Here is a 20,799-nt window from a genome sequence, read left to right on the forward strand (position 1 = left end):
GTACGCCGAGCTGGGAGTTTGTGTTGCAGATGTTTCGTCCCCTGTCTAGGTGACAATCTCAGTGCTTGGGAGCCTCCTGTGAAGTGCTTCTGTGATCTTTCCTTCGGCATTTGTATGAGGTTTGTCTCTGCTGCTTCCGGTTGTCAGTTCCAGCTGTCCGCTGCAGTGGTCGGTATATTGGGTCCAGGTAGATGTGCTTATTGATTGAATCTGTGGATGAGTGCCATGCCTCTAGGAATTCCCTGGCTGTTCTCTGTTTGGCTTGTCCTATAATAGTAATGTTGTCCTAGTCGAACTCATGTTGCTTGTCACCTGCATGTGTGGATACTAAGGATAGCTGGTCGTGTCGTCCTTAGTAGCCACACACGTAGATGACAAGCAACATGAATTCGACTGGGACAGCATTACTATTATAGGGCAAGCTAAACAGAGAACAGCCAGGGAATTCCTAGAGGGATGGCATTCATCCACAGATTCAATCAACAAACACATCGACCTGGACCCAATATACCGGCCACTGCAGCGGGCAGCTGGAACTGACAACTGGAAGCGGCAGAGACAAATCACTATAAATGCTGGAGGAAAGATCACAGAAGCGCTTCACAGGAGGCTCCCAAGTACTGAGGATGTCACCTAGACAGGGGACGAAACGTCTGCAACACAAATTCCCAGCTCGGCGAACAGAACCACAACAACAAGCACCCGAGCTACAAATCTTCTCCCAAACTTTGAATGCCTTGTACGTTATACTCAACCAACATTCACGGTAACATTCCAGATACAAATCCCACTGCAAGAGTGAGTTTTATTAACAATGATCACAAAAGTGCAGGAACATTGTAAAACAAATCCACTATCATTATAAAATATAGAACATTCCAGCGCAGTACAGGCCCTTCGGCCCTCGATGTTGTGCTGACCTGTGAAACCAAGCTAAAGTCCATCTAACCGACACTATTCCATTTTCATCCAGATGTTTATCCAATGACCATTTAAATGCTCTTAAAGTTGGCGAGTCTACTCCTGTTGCAGGCAGTGTGTTCCATACCCATACTGAGTAAAGAAACTACTTCTGATATCTGACCTATATCTATCATCCTTCAATTTAAAGCTATGTCCCCTTGTGCTAGATATTGCCATCCGAGGAAAAAGGCTCTCCCTGCCCACCGTATCTAGCCCTCTGATCATCTTTATGTCAAAGTCACCTCACAACCTTCTTCTCTAACAAACAGCCTGAAATCCCTCAGCCTGCCCTCCATGCCAGGCAACATCCCAGTAAATCTCCTCTGAACCCTTTCCAAAGCTTCCACATAATGTGGTGACCAGAACGTTACGAAGTACTCCAAGTGTGGCCACAATAGAGTTTTGTACAGCTGCTATATGACCTCATGGTTCTGAAACTCAATCCCTCTACCAATAAAAGCTAACACACCCTATGCCTTCTTCACAACCCAACAACCTGGGTGGCAAATTTGAGGCATCTATGTACATGGACACCAAGATCTCTCTGCTCATTGATACTATCAAGAATCTTATCATGAGCCAGTACTCTTGATTCCTGTTACTCCTTCCAAAGTGAATCACCTCTCACTTTTCCGCGTTAAACTCCATTTGCCGGAGATCCAAGATGGCGGCGACTCAGCAAGTCTGAGTCTACAGAGCCCTTCCCAAAACCTGGGAAAAGTGGGTTTCCTGTCCCCACCACACTTGCCAAACCACCCAAAAAATTTCTTTAATCTTAATTAGCTGCTGAATATTATATTTAAACAATCTAATACTGAGTGGATAATGAGTAAATCAAAAGGGACCCCGCAGCTCTCAGAAAACAAAGACCCCTCCCCCACCCTCCTCTCCTCTGGCTGCAGCTGATGTAAAAACAGGACTTGAAGAGATGATTGCCAGACTGGAATCGACACTCGTCAATTTCATCGCAGAATCCCGACAGAGATGGAATGCATTCGAAGAAAAGCTGCAGAAACAGAATCAAACCATCGGGGAATTACAGGGCCGAGTGGAGGGGGCGGAACTAAAGGCCACGACCTCCGAGGCTGCAGCTCAAACAGCTGCAGAACAAACAGCTGCAGAACAGGTGCCAGCTCTGGAGCAGAGAGTCAGGGCCTTTGAAATCTACATGGATGATATTGACAACAGAAATTGGAGAAAGAATATTCGGTTGCTGGGCCTTCCCGAGCAAGAAGGGAAAGGAAAGTTAGCAGTATTTCTGGAGCGATGGCTGCCCCAGCTTTTAAACCTGGGGGCTGAAACTGACCGGGTAAGGGTGGAGTGGGCCTACCGGGTCGCAGCACGCGGATCTGGCCCAAACCAGCGCTCACGCCCGGTCCTGTTCCGGCTGCAGAGTTATAGGGAGAGGCAGATACTCCTGGACGCCTCCAGAAAGCTTGGAAAGGATCCTAAAGCTATGATTCATGAAGGATCCAAGATTATGTTATTTCAGGACTTCTCCCCGGCTTTGGCACGAAGGAGGAAGGCGTTTGATGAGGTGAAGAAATGTCTAAGGGACTTGGATATTCAATACACCTTACGCTACCCAGCAACGTTATGCTTTACCCACCAAGGATCCAAGTATAATTTTAGATCATCGGAAGAGGCTAAGGAACTTTTAGACTCGTTTAAATAAATCGTAAGAGACAATTTATGTTGGCTTGCCTCTTCCACACTCCGTGGGGAGAAATGGATACTTTATTCTACTTTACTTTTGCCTCTGGGAGCGGGGTTGTCTTCCTTGCTATCTTATGTTATTATACTTAACTGTAATCTGTTGGAGTTGTAATTTTATAGTTATGTATGTTTGTACGTGGCATTGATGCTATCAGATATACTCAGGTATGGGTGGGGAGGGGTGGGGGTGCGGCGCTCACTGTTAACTCTAGCTCGGTATTATATCTAAATCCTATTAAGGAGCGCCCGGGTCGAGGGTGGGACACTGTTTGGGAGAGGATATGGTGGAACGTTGGAAAGGTAGTAAGGCCCCCTGAGAACAAGGGGGAAGATCTCTATTCAAACATGTTTGATTTTTTTTTGTTCTTATTGTTTGGAAATAGCTTCCTTTTTATCATACTGTTAGGAGTGTATTAGAGAACATTTTCTCTTATTTGAAGGATGTAAGCGACTCAACTATACACTCTGGATGATTGTGGATTAGTTGAATTTTGATGATTATATATTTAAGATCTATTTTTATATTAATGTTTGTGCTTGAAAATTCTGCTTATTTTTGTAAATTTGTCAAAATGTTAAATTCCCAATAAAAATATCTATATAAAAACTCCATTTGCCACCTCTCAGCCCAGCTCTGCAGCTGCAACCTACAAGATCCTTCAGCTCTATCCACAACCCTACCGACCTTAGTGTCATCTGCAAATTTATTAACCCGTCTGTCTACGCCCTCATCCAGGTCATTTATAAAAATGACAAACAGCAGCGGCCCCAAAACAGATCCTTGCTGTATCCCACTGGTAACTGAATTCCAGGATGAACATTTCCCATTAACCACCACCTTTCAGCTAGCCAATCTCTGATCCAAACCGCTAAATCACCCTCAATCCCACGCCTCTGCATTTTATGCAATAGCCTACCGTGGGGAACCTTATCAAACACCTTACTGAGATCCATGTACACCACATCAACCGCAGGGGGTCTGGCCTAACTTGATTCCAGATACAAAGAAATGTGTTTAATTCTTATAAAAGCAAAATACTAAGGAAGCTGGAACTCCCATGAAGAGAGTGCTGGAGAACGTTTGGCAGGCCTGGCTGTATCAGTGGGGGTGGGGGGAAAGCAGACTTAATATTGGAGTCCAATATGACACGATGGCTCTTACGATACAGCAGTAGGCCAACAATTGGAGATTCTTCTTCCATACTGCACCCAAAATGTTAACTCCATTTCCCACCTCATGGATACAGCCAGATCTATTGAGGTGCTCCACCACAGTTTGTGATAATTTGAAATGGTCAAGCCAACCAGTTGTATTGATCCATTGCAGAATGCACCGTGGGGTGCCCTACAGCATTCAAGGCAGGACCCACTGGTTTCTGGGAACCTCCCCGGATTTAGACAAAACGTGGCTGGTTTGAAAGGGGAGTGAGTAAACAGATCTGGTTTGAACTGCCTGCCAGGAATCCATCAGCTCAGCAGAATTCAAACTGCCCCTTGTTATTTTGACAGAGCAACGGTATGAGTCTGTACAAATACAAGACATGAGTTTCTCAATGGGCAGGTATAGCAGTCTTAGTGGTAACATCACTGGAGGCGAGCCTTGAGGGTTGGACTAATACCCTAGAAAAAAGGGTTCAAATCTCACCATGGGAGCTGGGGAGATTGAACTGTTAGTTACAGGTAAATAAATCTGGGATAAAAACTTAGTATCAGTAATGGTGACAATGAAACTACAGGACTGTCACAAACATTGGGCAGTCACTAAGCTGCTATTCTTACTAGGCCTGGCTCACATGTGATTCCAGAGCCACGACAATCTCACTCACTTCTGTAACCATCAAGCCGCTGAGAGTCAAAGTGATAATTCACCACCACAATCTGAAAGGGCAACTAGAAATAGGCAGTAAGTGCTGGCCCAGCCTACATCCTCAAACTAAGTACACCCAGCAACTGGCTCCCAAATGGGAAGAGGATCCATTGGGTATTTGCGGCTCTGTCTGCAAACTGGAAGGTAGCCAAGGCCATCAGTGAAATGTCCCAACCCGAAGTCACTGCATTCGGTCGAGGCCCAGTAGAATGGGAGTAGAGAAGGGACAGTAACGGGGAGAGAGAAAATAATCTAACACCAAGCACATGAAAAGTGAACATACTTACATCAATATTGGCAATCTTGATCCAGTCGTGGTCATCAAACCTATTTCCCAACAACTGGCGCTGCGTCATCTGGCTATAAGAAAGTTAAGGAGTAACACTCTTTTATAAAGCACAGTGTGAGTTACTAGCAATGCTCAAAGTCACTGAGCTGCAAGTACTCGTTTCCCAATTTCAGGCTTCAAATTGCAGAAACGTACAGGTCACCACGTGATAACAGTTTCACTCCATAACCTTAATTAAATAAAGTCTTACTCAACTCTCAGCAGCCAGAATTTTTAAAAACACGGCAAACAATAACGATCCTAATACCCACACTGAGGCTGAAGTGTAATTGTTTAGCAGCTAGCCCACTGTGGCAGCATAGTGCACCATCCAGGGTGAGCAGTACTGACACTGCAGCCTTACTGCTGTCGGGTTTAAAGGACATACTGGAGAATCCTTTGAAACTCCTGATACAGATTCCCCTAACGTCCCCACCCTAAAGGGGGTGGGAGTGGTTTGAACTCTGCGCATCCTAATTTGATCACCAAACGGTCTGCACTCAAAAGCAAACCTTTCAACCTCAACGCAGTCCCATCAAATCAATCGACGAGAGCTGAATTTGGAGAAGGCAGCTCCAGAAACCCTGAAGCTGCAGTCTACAGCTTCTGCTGGTCATTAAAGTCTTTGACAAGTGGTGAATCTCGCCCAGTAAATACTTTATTGCTAGAGTATACGAGCAGCTCAAGCTACCTGTATCGAATATCATGCATCAAGACACAATGCAATGGTTCCATGGTTAACTCCTGGCCCAGTAATGCCATCACAGGGACAGGAAGTGGCCATTCAGGTCCAAGGGCCTGGGCACCATCCTATCAGACACTGATCAGTTAGCTCCGCCTATCTGATGCTGCTCCATTCCTATGGGCAGTGTCTCCACCCAACAGGCTTCACAATTAACCCAAACCCCTGCGTTCTGCCCTTCTATTGGCCAAATGCACAGAACAAATAGGAGCTCCCCAGCGCTACTGGGAGGTTTAAATCAGGAAGGGGCATGTAATGGATACTGGCTTTGGAAGGAGTAGAAGTAAGTTACAAAGAGGGCTCAAGTTCTATGGAGAGATTAGACAAATGAGGCCTGTTTTCTTCAGAATTAAGAAGATTATGGAGTGATCTGATTGAAGTCTCCAAGATATTAGCAGGAAGAGACAGGTAAATAACGATAAATCATGTCCACTGTTGGGGATTCTAGAACTGGGGCACAGTCTGAGAATTCGGGCCAGACCGTTCAGGAGAGATGTTGGGAAGCACTTTGACACACAAAGGGTGGGAGAAGTTTGGAACTGTCTTCCACAAATGGCAGTAGGTCTGGATCAGCTGTTAACCTTATGTACCTTTAGATACATAAATACCTTTGCTTAACAAATGTTAAGTGATATGGTCCAAAGGTGATTTTATGGAGTTAGGTCAAAGATCAGCCATGATTGCATTGAACAATGGAACAGGTTCAAGGGGCCAAATGGCCTACACCTGTTCCAATTCCCAAAACACTGCTCTCCCAACTTTAATCAAGATAAAATAAAACAGATGCTAGAATATCTTAACTGCAGCCTGTGTTAAATAAAAATCAGTGTTGTTCTGGGAAGATTCTATTCAGAGCGCTCATCCTAATCTGAAGCTGCCCAGTATTCTCGGTGGTACCTCCAGCTGACTGCTTTAGAAAGGCACTGGCTTTCACTATAAACAGGACACCAAGATCGACAACAGAACAATCAAGAATAAAAAAAAGGCTTTAAAAACACACAAGGAAACATTTTTCAAGAGACTTCAAAATATGCCACAAAATAATAAAACAAAAGTCACCATCTTTTGGAACTGAGCATATAACAGAGTGTTCGGTACTCAGTACATAAGATGCTAAACCTTGTGGCTCCTGTCAATGAGATCGATCCTAAGGCTAAGTGGAAGAGCAGTAGATTGCTCCAGGTTTGGGCAATATCCTGTCTCCTGGCTCATACCAGCATTTATGACTCTTCTTACTACTGCGCTCACTAAACAGCAAGCTTTCCCTTTGGAGATGACTGAACAGAAACACCCCAGAAGTTAAATATCACAAACAGAACAAATTAGGATTAATTAATCTCAGAAAGTGTGGCCAAAACCTCTGTTGGATGTCGACGAACCTTCAAACTAGTTTACTCCAGCTTCAGAGAATGAACATCAACCTGCACTTCTCTCACAATCAAGGCCAGAGCAGGAGGGAATCAGAGAGAAGCTCTCCGCGTCTCCCACAAGGTTCAGACCCAGCATTAGAACAAGACAGAATGTGCATTGGTTAAGGAGGAGGATTATTGCTCAATTAGATACTCTGCTAAAAATGCCTGTTGGCAGGAAGGTTATCTCACTTGATGCTGTCCATTTCTCGATTGGTCTCTCCGATTTGTTTCATCAACATCTCTTTTTCCGTTTCATCGCGGGACAGTTCCATCTTCTTGTTTAGATATTCAAGCCTAGAAATATAAAGGGATAATTCTAGTGTACGTCCTGACCTGTTGCTGAGACCAGTCAGGACATTAGCTGCTGACAGGCCAGTGATCCCTGTTGGTCAGCAAACAGCCTTGGGCACAGCCTTAGAATTAGAGGGGGTCAATTTAAATCAGAAACGAGGAGACATTCCTTCATGCTCATCATGCAGTGCTTTCTCATTCGAGGCTCTTCCTAGTCAAACCAAAATATTCCAGCACCCATGACACAACTCAGCCCCTCCCTATTCTGCATTTGCCAGGAGGCCACCTTTGAATCCAGGCTGTCTCCAGCGAATAAGAAAATGCTCCTCTCATGAGGATTTATTAAGGTTCGAATCATGCTGCGCCCCTCCCTCCATCCTTTTTCAAAGTATCAGCACCATATTGAGAACGTATCGCATTTAAAAAGCATGCTTCATATGCCCAGAACATCCCAAGGCACCACACAGCATCAGAATCAAATGAAGGAGGAACTAGAGATTTTAAAATCAAGCAATGTTCAAAACAAGGCCATACCATTTGAAACATCTAAATGGGTCTATAAGCACAGGGGAGGCAGCCAATCAGCAGAATTGCTACAGATTAGAACACAGGGGGCAGGTTGCTGGAGAATGTCAAGTTTATAAGAGGGTACAGAAGATGAGTTGTACCATGAGTGAGCAAGGAGCTGGGGGGGGGGGGGGGGGGGGGGGGGAGAGAGAATAACTTTGTACCAGAATATTGTGTTAAAAACAAACAGTTCCCAGTCACAGCCATCTCCACTCCCTCAAACACACACTGGCAGAGAGAGAGGGCAGGGCCTCTGATTTCATCATTGCTTCACGGACTCGCAGATTACCTCACGGACTTAAGATTACCTTAAGAGTTTGGGCTGCAGCAGCCTCTGCATCGCGTCACTTGCGATTGAGAGCCTTAACTTTTCCTTTTCTTTCTGTTTCCCTGTGAAAAAGACAAACATTAAACACCTCATCCAGAAGCAGAGACACTCTTTTGTCATGGTTCACTGGGTCCTTTAAAACTTAGTTGGAACCATTCTCACACCCACTTTACCAGTCACTGGGAGACAATGAGTGACATACACAGGATATCAGACTTCAGTTTGCCTCAGACTCCCAGGGAGGGAGACACAGAGACATTATCCATGCCTGCAGTTTTCCTTTTCTGATCCATGACAGACACATTCAAGAAGAAACGCTCTCAAACTCCTTCCTCAACAAGTGGCTGACAACTTGTTAGAACAGAAAGCTGGCTGCATCACAGGTGAATACTGTATAAAGCTGTCAGTCTGTCACACCACTTCACAAAAGAGCCTGGCCATGAGTTTGCCTCAGTTTCTCAGTAGGTGAGTGGGATAGTTTTAAGGGTTAATTTTTTTAAAATGTCTGATTTTAATTTGATTTAGCGAGTAACTTTTAGCTGACAAGTTAAGTTTGGCTCTAGCTTTAAAATAGGGACGTTGAAGTTCTGAACAGATCCAGCTAATTAATCGCCTGGTTAAAACTGCTTTTCAGAAACTCAAAGACTGTTCCTTTTAACATTTGATGAAAAGAGGCCTCTTCAGTACCTTCTGTGCACACCCAAAAGGTTCTCAGTGCAGGAGAGTATAAAGTGGGAGAGTTCAGTGAAGGAGGAACTTTGTCTACCTTTTGTCAGTCTCTATTAATTGGATCTTATTTTGTTCTGAGGATGATGATGATTGGGGCAAGTAACAGGCAAGCTATTCCATTTATTCTAATTGCAATGTATAGAACATAAAGGTACAGTATGGTAGATCAGCTGAGGGAGTAGGGTGTATGCATTCTGCTGTATGTAGAGATTTTTAAATCCCAGTAACAAAGGGGATGGAGTGTGGGAGAAAGGCTTTGAGATGGATGATAAGCTGTGGACATACTGAATCAATAGTCCAGCTGGTCTACTCCTGTTCCTATATTTCTACTGCAAAATAAACGATTCTGCATTTTTAATACTGTGACACGGCCAAGGGGATTAACAGGAGCATGAGCAGGGAAAGTGTGAAACACACAATACTCATTAGGACAGGTGACCAAGCATTCAGTCAAGGAAAGCAGCTCAGGATTGTAAAGGGGTGGGAAGCAAAAGGGATTGCGCGCGCGCACACACACCATCTTGGAAGAGAATTCTACAGCTGAGGACCCAAATGGCTTCCAATTTCCATCACTCCACCAGAGGGCAGAACTGGAGACAATACTTCCCCAAAATGCAATGAACGCAGAAGCACTAAACATGAAGGCAGGGGTAGATGGATGCCTGATTACCATGGGGATAAAAGATTAGACTGAGCACTTATTCACGTGCCTTACTTGTGTGCAATACTTACAGCTTGTAATTAAAAATTCATCAAAGGATTTGATGCCTTGTGTAGCCTTTTCCTTTGTGTCCTGGTTTGCTGGTGGGCCCTGATCACAAAGACAGACAGAGTGTAAGCAGACAGTTTAAATATTGACCTAAAGAAACCCAGGCGCCATTTGCCATTGGATGGGAATGATGCAGGAATGTGCAATATTAAACCTCAATCATCACCCAGGTAGAAACTGTTTGACATCGAGGCAGAATGAGATTGAAGTCATTATCCCGCTGGGTTCAGGCTCTCTTCTGTGATATTAATGATCAAATAATTAGGTTTTAAGAACACAAGGAAACAAGTGTAGGCCATTCAGCCCTTCAAATCTACTCCAAAATCTAAGTAGATCGTGGCTGTTTATTTACATTAGCCGTCCCTTCCCAATCCCGATCCATCCTCCGACAGGCAGGACTTTCAGTTTGCAGATTCCAACAATGTACTAAATCAGTGAAAGGGGCCACTTTTCCCTTGTTTAAAACAAAAGTTAAAAACATTGAACTTTTGGTGTGAATTGCTAGGGAACCTGCACAAGTTCCTCTTCAGTGCAGTGCTGGGAAAGTACAGCCGGTCAGGCAGTATCCGAGGAGCAGGAGAGGCGATGTTTCAAGCATAAGCTCCTCTGCTCCTCGGATGCTGCCTGACCTGCTGTGCTTTCCCAGCACCACACTCTCGACTCTGATCACCAGCATCTGCAGACCTCACTTTCTCCTATATGTTCTCTTCACACCAGATAGGAGAGAGGACAGATCTGTTAGTATCCAATAAACAGCTACCACAGCTAAATCCTGTTTAGGATAAATTGTCAAACTCAAGAATACTCACCAGGCCAGTGACTTTATCCTTGAAATATGGTTTCAGGAAGTGTCCCAGGTACAAAGTGGGAAATGGATTTTTTGTTGACTTTGCTTTCTCCACCCCATGTCCAGCCAGGTCAGACATGATTTCAGACTGCAGGAGAGAAGAACACACCTTATAGTCACTCCCAGAGCAGAAGCATCCCCTGAACATAGCCACCAAACCTCACAAAGAATTTCAAAATGATATGTGGATAGGCCCAGCAACAAGAGGCTAGGCAGTTTAACCTGAGTCATAGGAAAGTTTTTCTCAACAATAATCCAAGACGAAATGAAGACCTGCTTAGACAGATGTGGATTAATTCAGGAAAGCCATCATGTGACTCATTTAGGTAGGAATAATGAAGGAGGGTAACTTCAAGAATACAATTCTGAAGGGGTGCAGACACAGAGGGGAGCCTGGCTGATCCATCCAAAAGGGCAGGATCGCTTGAGAAAGTGGTTCGTAGGATTTATAAGTAGAGGAATAAAGCACAAAATCAAGGAAATTATGGCTTTTTAAAATAAATCACTACATCAGTCTCAACGAGAAAATGGATTCTAATTCCAATCACCAAACTTTCAGAAGAATGAGAAGGCTTTAGAAAAGTAGTGATTCCAGAAAGTTCAGTTACATAGACATACTGGACAATCTGGGGCTGCTCTCCTTCGAGAACTGGAGGTGGAGAGGAGCTCAGAGAGATGCTGATCACAAGGGATGTGATAGTGTTAATAAAAATAAACTGTCCCCTTGGGCTGAAGGATGAAGAACTAGAAGGTACTGGTTTATGGTAACTGGTATAAGTATATACAAATGGGACCAGATGGAAAAGCTGCTTTTAAAAGCAGGCAAAGAGTTAGGGTCTGACTGGAATATACTGAGTGTGGTAGAGTAGGTTCAAATTGAACTTTCTAAAAGGAACTGGACAGTTATCTGACCAGTGGGGTGCTACAGGAAACAGGTGCACAAGTGAGTTACTCTTGCAGGGAACTGCACTGATAATGGTCTGAACAACATCTCTCTGTGTTGTAACCTTCCACTGGCCTGCGTTTAGGTGCAGCAAGGAACGTCACCAAGATAGAATTAAAACTCAGGTCAAGTGCAGGAGGATCAGTTGTATTTTTGAATATTGAAAATGAAGCGGTGAACTAATCAAACCATTCCTTCCACTGGAGTTCCAAAATAATGGGGCTGAACCATCAGATACAGGGAAGGTAGGTCAGGGTGATGACAGGAAGCATTTCCTCTCACAAAGGACAATGGAAATCCAAATCAATTCCTAAAACAAACAGATGAAACCAAACCTAATTCTAATTCACCAGTGGGGGATAAATGGTAGTGAGATACTGAAAGAGGCTCAGCTCCAAGATCCACTCAGTGAGGATGTGGATAAATTGGGCAGAGTAATGGGGAACTGGAAATAGCAATCGCTCCCATCTCAGTTTCTCTGGGCAGGATAGGCACGGGCAGCTGCACAGACATTTCCTGTCGCTGCTTCGCTTTCAGAGTTAGGAGCCCACCAGCAGCTCCATTATATAAAAGGGGCAGGAGAAATGCATGAGCCCCACTATCCACGGACTCCTTCCCTTTGCTAATCACCCCAATACCTTCCCCAAGTACAAAACCCTGTCACCTGTTGCTCCTTATTGTGGGCGAGCAGCAGCTCAAGGTCCTGCAGCTTCTCCACAATCACTTCCTGATACACCAGGTTCATCTGCAGGCAGGTCTCAGGGTCCTCAGGAAGCTCATCTCCATCATCATCCATACCACTGTCTGCAAGCTGAGGCACTTGGTCTCTGGCAAAAGCCTGCTCCCAAACACAAACCAGATGTTACTCCTTTCATCATCTCTCTCTCTGATCTAAACAATCTTAAAACAAAGGCTAGGAAAGCACCCACGGATATTCTGGATGTAGGTTTGCTCGCTGAGCTGGAAGGTTCATTTTCAGACGTTTCGTCACCATACTCAGTAACATCTTCAGTGAGCCTCCGGGTGAAGCCCTGATGTTTCCTGCTTTCTATTTTATGAGTTTCAATAGGGTCCAAGTTGATGTGTTTGTTGATAGAGTTCTGGTTGGAATGCCATACTTCTAGGAATTCTTATGCATCTCTCTGTTTGGCTTGTCCTAGGATGGATGTGTTGGCCCAGTTGAAGAGGTGTCCTTCCTTATCTATAGTTTACAAAAGGACTAAAACACTACATTGGACAAACAGGCAGAAAACTAGCCAGCAGGACACATGAATATCAACTAGCCACAAAACGACATGACCGTCTCTCATTAGTATCCTTACGTATAGATAAGGAAGGACACCACTTCGACTGGGACAACACACCCATCCTAGGACAAGCCAAACAGAGACACGCACGAGAATTCCTAGAAGTATGGCATTCCAACCGGAACTCTTATCAACAAACACATTGACTTGGATCCCATTTACCACCCCCTGAGAAAAAGAACAAGAAATGACGTCACAGTTGGAAATGACATCACTAACCCAAAGAAACCCAAGCATATAAATAGAAAGCAGGAAACATCAGCACTTTGTCCGGAGACTCACTGATGATGTTACCTAGTATGATGACGAAACATCTGAAAATGAACCTTCCAGCTCAGTGAGCAAACCTACATCCAGAACCTCAACCTGAGCTACAAATCTTCTCAAAACTCACTAACCTATGGATATTATTTGTACAGATACTGTATGAGAGAGTAGTACACACAAATACTGTTAATATGACAGAGATCAGTTATACAGGGGAAGTCAGGGAACAAAAAAGGTTTGCAGTTATGAAGATTTCATGACCATAGGTTATCTCAAACATTTTTACCAGCTAATGATGTTTTTGAATGTCACTACTGTGTTGTAATGTTGCACATAAGAGCAGGAGTGAAGCAGAATGCTCTCTGACTGGAGAGGTGAGACCCACACAGCAGCCTCAGGTTTCTGCCATACCAGGTGATGACTGGAATGTCGATGATAGATTCAGGACTGTAAAGGTGACACAGATTTTCAGATCCAGTAATGTCACTTTTCTCGATTGCAGGAGGGCAAAACTTTCACAGTCGCCTGAAAATCACCCCTCAGTCTGAGCATTCCAACACAGACTTCTCCACTGAGGAAGACCTCAGCAAATTCCTGTCTTTCAATATAGCACAGTCCTGGTGATTTAGAATTCTGCAGATTCCTTCAAAATGATTCGGTTGGCCCGGGTAGAATGGTTTTACCACTGAAAGCTTTCCTTCCCCTCTCTCCCATTTCTTACAGAACAGTGGAGGCTTCTTCCGAGTGGGGTCCCATTTGTCTCCTGTGTCTCAACAGTAGTGGGTCCTCATTGCTTGATGTTTCACAAAGCTGCCTCAGCTGGGAAACTCGTCACTCAGTTTTCAGCAGGTTTCAGTTTAGATTTTAACACTGTTTCCTTTGTTAATATTTTTTGTTGAGCCAAACCTGCTTTCACTGCTCGAAGAGTTTCAGTCAGATTACATCAACATCCCACGTTCAGCTCAAAGCATTTACCTCCATTTTGCTCTTTTATTTAATTATTTGGTTCCATTTCAGATTTCCATCCACATTACAACAATCTCATTACAAACTGATAACTTTTTAAAAACGTTACAATGGATTTCCCAGCAACCAACTAAACAACCAAAGAACAAGATTCAATCCCATGACTTTTACTGCAGCAAATAAACTAAAATGATTGTAGCATAAACATTACACAAGAGGCAGTTAATCATAGAATCCCAGTGTGAAAGGTGACCATTTCGGCCACTGAGTTACACCGACCCGCCCATCCCCCGTCTCCGAAACCCACCGACCCTCCCACCCCCACCTCCGAAACCCACCGACCCTCCCACCCCCACCTCCGAAACCCACCCCCCCACCTCCGAAACCCAGCGACCCTCCCACCCCCACCTCCGAAACCCACCGACCCTCCCACCCCCACCTCCGAAACCCACCGACCCTCCCACCCCCACCTCCGAAACCCGCCGACCCTCCCACCCCCACCTCCGAAACCCGCCGACCCTCCCACCCCCACCTCCGAAACCCGCCGACCCTCCCACCCCCACCTCCGAAACCCGCCGACCCTCCCACCCCCACCTCCGAAACCCGCCGACCCTCCCACCCCCACCTCCGAAACCCACCGACCCTCCCACCCCCACCTCCGAAACCCACCGACCCTCCCACCCCCACCTCCGAAACCTACTGAGCCAGCACATCCCTGGACACGACGGGCAGTTTAGCATGCCCGATCCACCTAACCTGCACGTCTTTGGACTGTGGGAGGAAACCCACACAGACTCAGGGAGAATCTGAAAACTCAACACAGACAGACAGTCACTGGAGGCTGGAGTGAAACCCAGGTCCCTGGTGCTGTGAAGCTGCCTTGCTAGTCACAAAACACAACAAAATGTGGGGGAAAGAAAATTAAGTTTTGCATTCTATCCATGACATCACCTCACTTAAAGGTGCTCTCTTGAAACACTCCCATACCCATAACACTTGCATTTAGAGTTTAACAGATGGTCCTAGAGTCCAGAAGCCCCTGGCAATTGCTCGAGGCCAGCCAGACCCTGTACAAGCTGGTGCAGTCCACTTGGGAGGGGAACAGCTCAGCAACAATACAAATACTTACCAAAGAAATCCCTTCGCCTTCAGCATCTGGCTCATCGTCACTCTCTGGCAAGAAGAAGACAGATTGTTACTCAGTAATAGCTGCAGGCCAGAATGAAACTAAATATATTAAGAGGCAATTGCATCTTACTAAATACAATAAGCTCTTGTATTCAAGAAAAGTCACCATCGCACTATCAATACACGGGGTGGGGGTGATAACCTCCACGTTTGGACGATGACATTAAACTTGGAAGAATTGCAAACTTAGGAGGACAACTTGGAACTTCAAAAAGACATTTCAAGTTAGAGAGGGGGCAGATGAGGTTAACCCTAACTTTAACAAGGCCCTGCAGTGGAGACTGCTTAGGAAGGCTGGCTCACATGGGGGTCCACAAAGAGCTAGCCAATCGGACATAAAACTGGCCTGATTTGAGGAGACAGGGTGGTGGGAGAGTGTTGTTGCTCTGACTGTAGGCCTGTGACCAGCAACGTGCAGCAAGGACTGGTGCTGGGGTCACTGTCGTTCATCATTTACATCAATGATTTGATGAGAGTATGGGAAACGGGGTTAATAGGATTGTGGATGACACCAGTGGACAGTGAAGGCCATCTAAGAGTGCAACAGGATCTTTACCAACTGGGCCTGTGGGCTGGGCAATGGCAGATGGAATGAAGTTTAGATAAATTAGGTGCTGCATTTTGTTAAGACAAACAAAAGCAGGATTTATACACTTGATGATAAGGCCCTACGGTGTGTTGTCAAACAGATAGACATAGGGGTGCAAGTACATAGTTCTTTGAAAGTGGTGGCACAGGTAGATAGGGTGGTGAAGTAGTAATTTGGCATGCTAGCCTTCATTGCTCAGAGCACTCAATACAGGATTTGGGACAGCGTGTCACATTGTAGAGGGCAACATTTGGGGCACAGTGTACCATTCTGGTCACCCTGTTACAGGGCAACATTTGGGGCACAGCGTACCATTCTGATCACCCTGTTACAGGGCAACATTTGGGGCACAGCGTACCATTCTGGTCACCCTGTTACAGGGCAACATTTGGGGCACTGCGTACCATTCTGGTCACCCTGTTACAGGGCAACATTTGGGGCACTGCGTACCATTCTGGTCACCCTGTTACAGGGCAACATTTGGGGCACAGCGTACCGTCTGGTCACCCTGTTGTAGGAAGGATGTTGTTAAATTGGAAAGGGTGTGAGATAGATTTACAAGGATGTTAGCCAGAGTGGAAGGTTTGTGTTATAAGGAGAGGTTGACTAGGCCGAGACTTTTTTGGCCCCTGCAGTGTCACAGGCTGAAGAACAACCTTATAGAGGTTTATAAAATAATGAGGGGCACGGATAAGATGAATATCTAAGATCTTTTCCCTCAGGTAGGAGTGTCCAAAACCAGACCACATTGGTTTAAGGTGAGAGGAAAAATATTTAATGGGGATCTGAGGGGCAACTTTTTTCACACTGAGGGTGGTGCGTATAGGTAACAAACTGCCAGAGGAAGTGGCAGAGGGGAGTACAATTACATCATTTGAAACATTTGGACAGTTACATGGATAGGGGAGGTACAAACGGATACAGACTAAATGCAGGCAAATGGAACCAGTTCAATTTAGGATATCGAGTCAGCATGGACAAGTTGGGCTGAAGGGCCTGTTTCCTTGCTGTATGACTAAGAGTGATGCACTTTGGTCTGAAAACAGCGAAAGATGATATAAAATAGGGAACATCATTCTAAAGGAGGGTGCAGGAGCAGGTGTAGATGTATATGTCATTGAAGGTGGCAGGGCCATGTGGAGAGAGCAGTCAATAAAGTGCACACAGTGGTCTCAGCTTTTTTACTAAACACAGGGTACAAGAGCTAGGAGGTGATGCTGAACTACTACAAGACCATGTTAGACTTCAGCTGGAGTATTGTGTAAGTCGTCAGCACATTATGAATACACTGGACAGCGTGCAGAAAGAGTTTACAAAAATTGACCAAGTATGAGAACATAGGAACAGCAGCAGGCCATTCAGCCCCTCAAACCGGTTTTGCCATTCAATGAGATTATTGCTGATCTGTGGCCTATTTCCATATAACTACTTTTGGTCCATATCCCTTAAATGTTTGGTTAATAAAAATTTAACCATCTTTAAATTTAACATTTACAACTGATCCATCAACCAATGTGGAACAGACAGCTACCTTTCGTTTGTAGAAGGGCTTCCCAACATCTCCCCAGCTCTTATCTTTTGACAAGGCCCCCTAGCTCTGGAATCTCTCAGCAGTACTGGGTTTATTTTTTCATCTACCCTGTCTTTCCCTTTAATATTTGAAGACTTTAAATATATCACACTGTAGCCTTTTTAATTTGAGAAAACAGATCTAATTTGTATAATCACATCGCATAACAACCTCTGAAGTCCACTTATCAGTCTTGCAAACAGTAGGACTGATTGAGGAAATTTTTAATTTGATTTATTGTTGTCACGTAACAGAGACACAGTGAAAAACATTGTTTTAAGAACATAAGAACTAGGAGCAGGAGGCGGCCATCTGGCCCTTCGACCCTACTCTGCCATTCAATAAGATCATGGCTGGTCTTTTCATGAGCTCAGCTCCACTTACCTGCCCGCTCACCATAACCCTTAATTCCTTCATTGTTCAAAAAAAAAATCTATCTTAGCTTTAAAAACACTTAGTGAAGTAGCGGCACTACTTCACTGGGCAGGGAATTCAACAGATTCATAAGCCTCTGGGTGAAGATGATCCTTCTCAATTCAGTGGGGTTTGTGCACTCCACAGGCAGATTTACCATATAAAATGCATCAGGACAGCAGAACAGAGTGCAGACAGTGTTAGTGTGGCAGAGAGAGAGAGCTCAAAGTTCAAAAGTCTGATAACAGAGGGGGAGAAGCTGTTCATGAATCTATATGCACAATGGAAGAGGGTGGAAGAGATTACAACTGAGTGGGAGGCATCTTAGATTATGTTAGTTACTTTCCCAAGGCAGCAGGAGTCAATGGATGTTCTGTGTGATGGGTAGGGCAACGTTCATGAGTTTTCTTTGTGATGCAAAGGCAGATGACAGGAGATCTGACCGAGGTCTACAAAATTACCAGGGGGTTGGTCAAATACAGACAGCATGAAGCTGCTTCTGCTTGTATAAGAAACTAGGAATGAGTTGGCATAGAGTTAAGGTAAAATATAACCAACACAATGGTAAAGGGATGGAAAACACTTTCAGTGAACAGCTCAGGAATGGAATGCATTGCCTGGAAATGTGGAGGAAGGTTCAATCCAAGCATTCAAGAGGGAATTGAGTTTTTTTTTTGGATTGTAGTGGTATGAAGGGATATAGGGAAAAGACAGGAGATTGGCACTCGACAGACATAATTGGCCAAATGGCCTCCTTCCATATCATACAGATTCTGAAACAGACCCTTTGGTCCAGCTAGTCCCTTCTGACTCTAATCCTAAACTAAACTAGTCCCACTTACCTGCACTTGGCCTATATCTCTCCAAACATTTCTTACATTGCAACCGTACCCACATCCATCACTTTCTCGAAGTTCATTCCACACAAGAGCCAGTGTAAAAAAATTTGCCCTTCATGTGTTTTTATAAATCTTTCTTCTTGCATTTTAAAATAATGCCCTTTAGTCTTGAAATTCCCATCCTAGGGGAAAACACCTACCAATCATCTTACCTACCTCTTGATTTTATAAACTTCTATTAAAGTCACCACTCAAACCTCCTACACTTCAGTGAAAAAGGCCCAATCAGCCTCTCCTTATAACGCAAACTTTCCATTCCTGCAACATCCTGGTAACATTCTCTTCTGAACCCTCTCCAGCTTAATTATATTCTTCCAGTAACAGGGTAGCCAAACCTGGACACAGTACTCCAGAAGAGACCTCACCGACATCTTGTACAGCCTCAATTTAACATGGCCATGGATTAATAGAACACACTAGAAACCCGTCCCAGTTTGTACCTTACCACACTTATCCCAGGTATTACGGCTCAGAGAGAAGATTAAACATTCATACCCTGGTCAGAGACAACCAAATGTTTGCCAATACCAGGTCAGCGTATTCCAACTCATCACAGCCTTTGACTCTCAACCAATTTACACTGGCAATGACTGAAAATGATTAAGATTGGGTCCTCTCTTTGACCCACATCCAATACAATAGTAACTGCTCCAAATGCTGAGGACTGATGCAGCAGGGGTTTAACCACAAAGTAAAACCCTGCCTATAGGATTCCAACAAAAAAAGCTCAACACGAGAACCAGACCATCCTCCTTAATGAGCTCCACCTCCCAGCTCACCCCAATCACTGCTAATACTCTCATTCAGGCACACATTTGGCCTCTCATTCACCCAAAATGGCAGCAATACTATCCCCACCCCCACCCCAAAATCCACCCCCCTTCCCCCTCCCCCACCCCAAAATCCCCACGCCCCTTCCCCCTCCCCCACCCAAAATCCCCACGCCCCTTCCCCCTCCCCCACCCCAAAATCCCCACGCCCCTTCCCCCTCCCCCACCCAAAATCCCCACGCCCCTTCCCCCTCCCCCACCCAAAATCCCCACGCCCCTTCCCCCTCCCCCACCCCAAAATCCCCACGCCCCTTCCCCCTCCCCCACCCCAAAATCCCCACGCCCCTTCCCCCTCCCCCACCCCAAAATCCCCACGCCCCTTCCCCCTCCCCCACCCCAAAATCCCCACGCCCCTTCCCCCTCCCCCACCCCAAAATCCCCACGCCCCTTCCCCCTCCCCCACCCCAAAATCCCCACGCCCCTTCCCCCTCCCCCCTCCCCCACCCCAAAATCCCCACGCCCCTTCCCCCTCCCCCACCCCAAAATCCCCACGCCCCTTCCCCCTCCCCCACCCCAAAATCCCCACGCCCCTTCCCCCTCCCCCACCCCAAAATCCCCACCCAACGGCCCCCAGTAACAGCTCCCGTCCCCGACCTGCCCCACGGCCGGGGGCCGGGGGGCGGGGGCGGGGGCGGGAGCGGTCCCCCTCCCCCTGCGGTGCCCCTGCCCGCCCCCCGCCCGGGCACTGACCGCCGCCGCCGCTGTACAGCTCGGTGCCCGGCGCCACCCCCAGGCGCTGCTCCAGCTCCAGGATCTCCCGGCGGATCCGCTCCCTCTCCGCCTGCAGCGGGTCGCTGGGCCCAGCGGGAGGCTCAGGGACCCACATCCCGCCCAGACCACCAGGCACGGCCGCCATCTTGCCGTCTCCGAGGAAACGCCTGCTTCCGCTTCCGGGTTATCCCTGTCCCCACCCTTCACTGGGAATGACTTCCGGGTCAGTGTTGGGCCCAGTTAAAGGTGACCCAGCCCCAGGTTCCAGTCCAACAGCAGGGGCCCTGCCTCAGGGGCTGGTGGGCAATAAATAAACAGCAGGGGCCCTGCCTCAGGGGCTGGTGGGCAATAAATAAACAGCAGGGGCCCTGCCTCAGGGGCTGGTGGGCAATAAATAAACAGCAGGGGCCCTGCCTCAGGGGCTGGTGGGCAATAAATAAACAGCAGGGGCCCTGCCTCAGGGGCTGGTGGGCAATAAATAAACAGCAGGGGCCCTGCCCCAGGGGCTGGTGGGCAATAAATAAACAGCAGGGGCCCTGCCCCAGGGGCTGGTGGG

General features: G+C 46.1%; 1 protein-coding gene and 1 non-coding gene across 5 annotated transcripts in view; both read right to left on the reverse strand.

The window, feature by feature from the left end:
* The window catches only part of snapc4 (small nuclear RNA activating complex, polypeptide 4), a 47,446-nt gene extending 27,051 nt beyond the window's left edge, over window positions 1-20,395 (reverse strand). For 3 of the 4 annotated variants that reach the window (XM_060841629.1, XM_060841627.1, XM_060841628.1), the window contains exons 1-8: window positions 20,223-20,395; window positions 15,172-15,215; window positions 12,167-12,340; window positions 10,522-10,647; window positions 9,676-9,754; window positions 8,195-8,276; window positions 7,218-7,322; window positions 4,834-4,906 (exon numbers count right to left, since the gene is read on the reverse strand). In XM_060841629.1, coding sequence (XP_060697612.1) covers window positions 4,834-4,906; window positions 7,218-7,322; window positions 8,195-8,276; window positions 9,676-9,754; window positions 10,522-10,647; window positions 12,167-12,340; window positions 15,172-15,215; window positions 20,223-20,388 — 849 coding nt within the window. In that variant the 5' untranslated portion in view covers window positions 20,389-20,395. Of the gene's footprint in view, window positions 1-4,833; window positions 4,907-7,179; window positions 7,323-8,194; window positions 8,277-9,675; window positions 9,755-10,521; window positions 10,648-12,166; window positions 12,341-15,171; window positions 15,216-20,222 lie in introns of those variants that run through there. The other variant, XM_060841630.1, reaches the window with a different exon arrangement.
* Window positions 19,168-19,260, reverse strand: LOC132826041 (Z30 small nucleolar RNA). Its single transcript, XR_009645854.1, has one exon. It is a non-coding gene; the product is annotated as a Z30 small nucleolar RNA (small nucleolar RNA).
* Window positions 20,396-20,799: the final 404 nt, after the last annotated feature.

This window comes from Hemiscyllium ocellatum, chromosome 21, assembly GCF_020745735.1.
Source record: "Hemiscyllium ocellatum isolate sHemOce1 chromosome 21, sHemOce1.pat.X.cur, whole genome shotgun sequence".
Lineage (NCBI taxonomy): Eukaryota > Metazoa > Chordata > Chondrichthyes > Orectolobiformes > Hemiscylliidae > Hemiscyllium > Hemiscyllium ocellatum.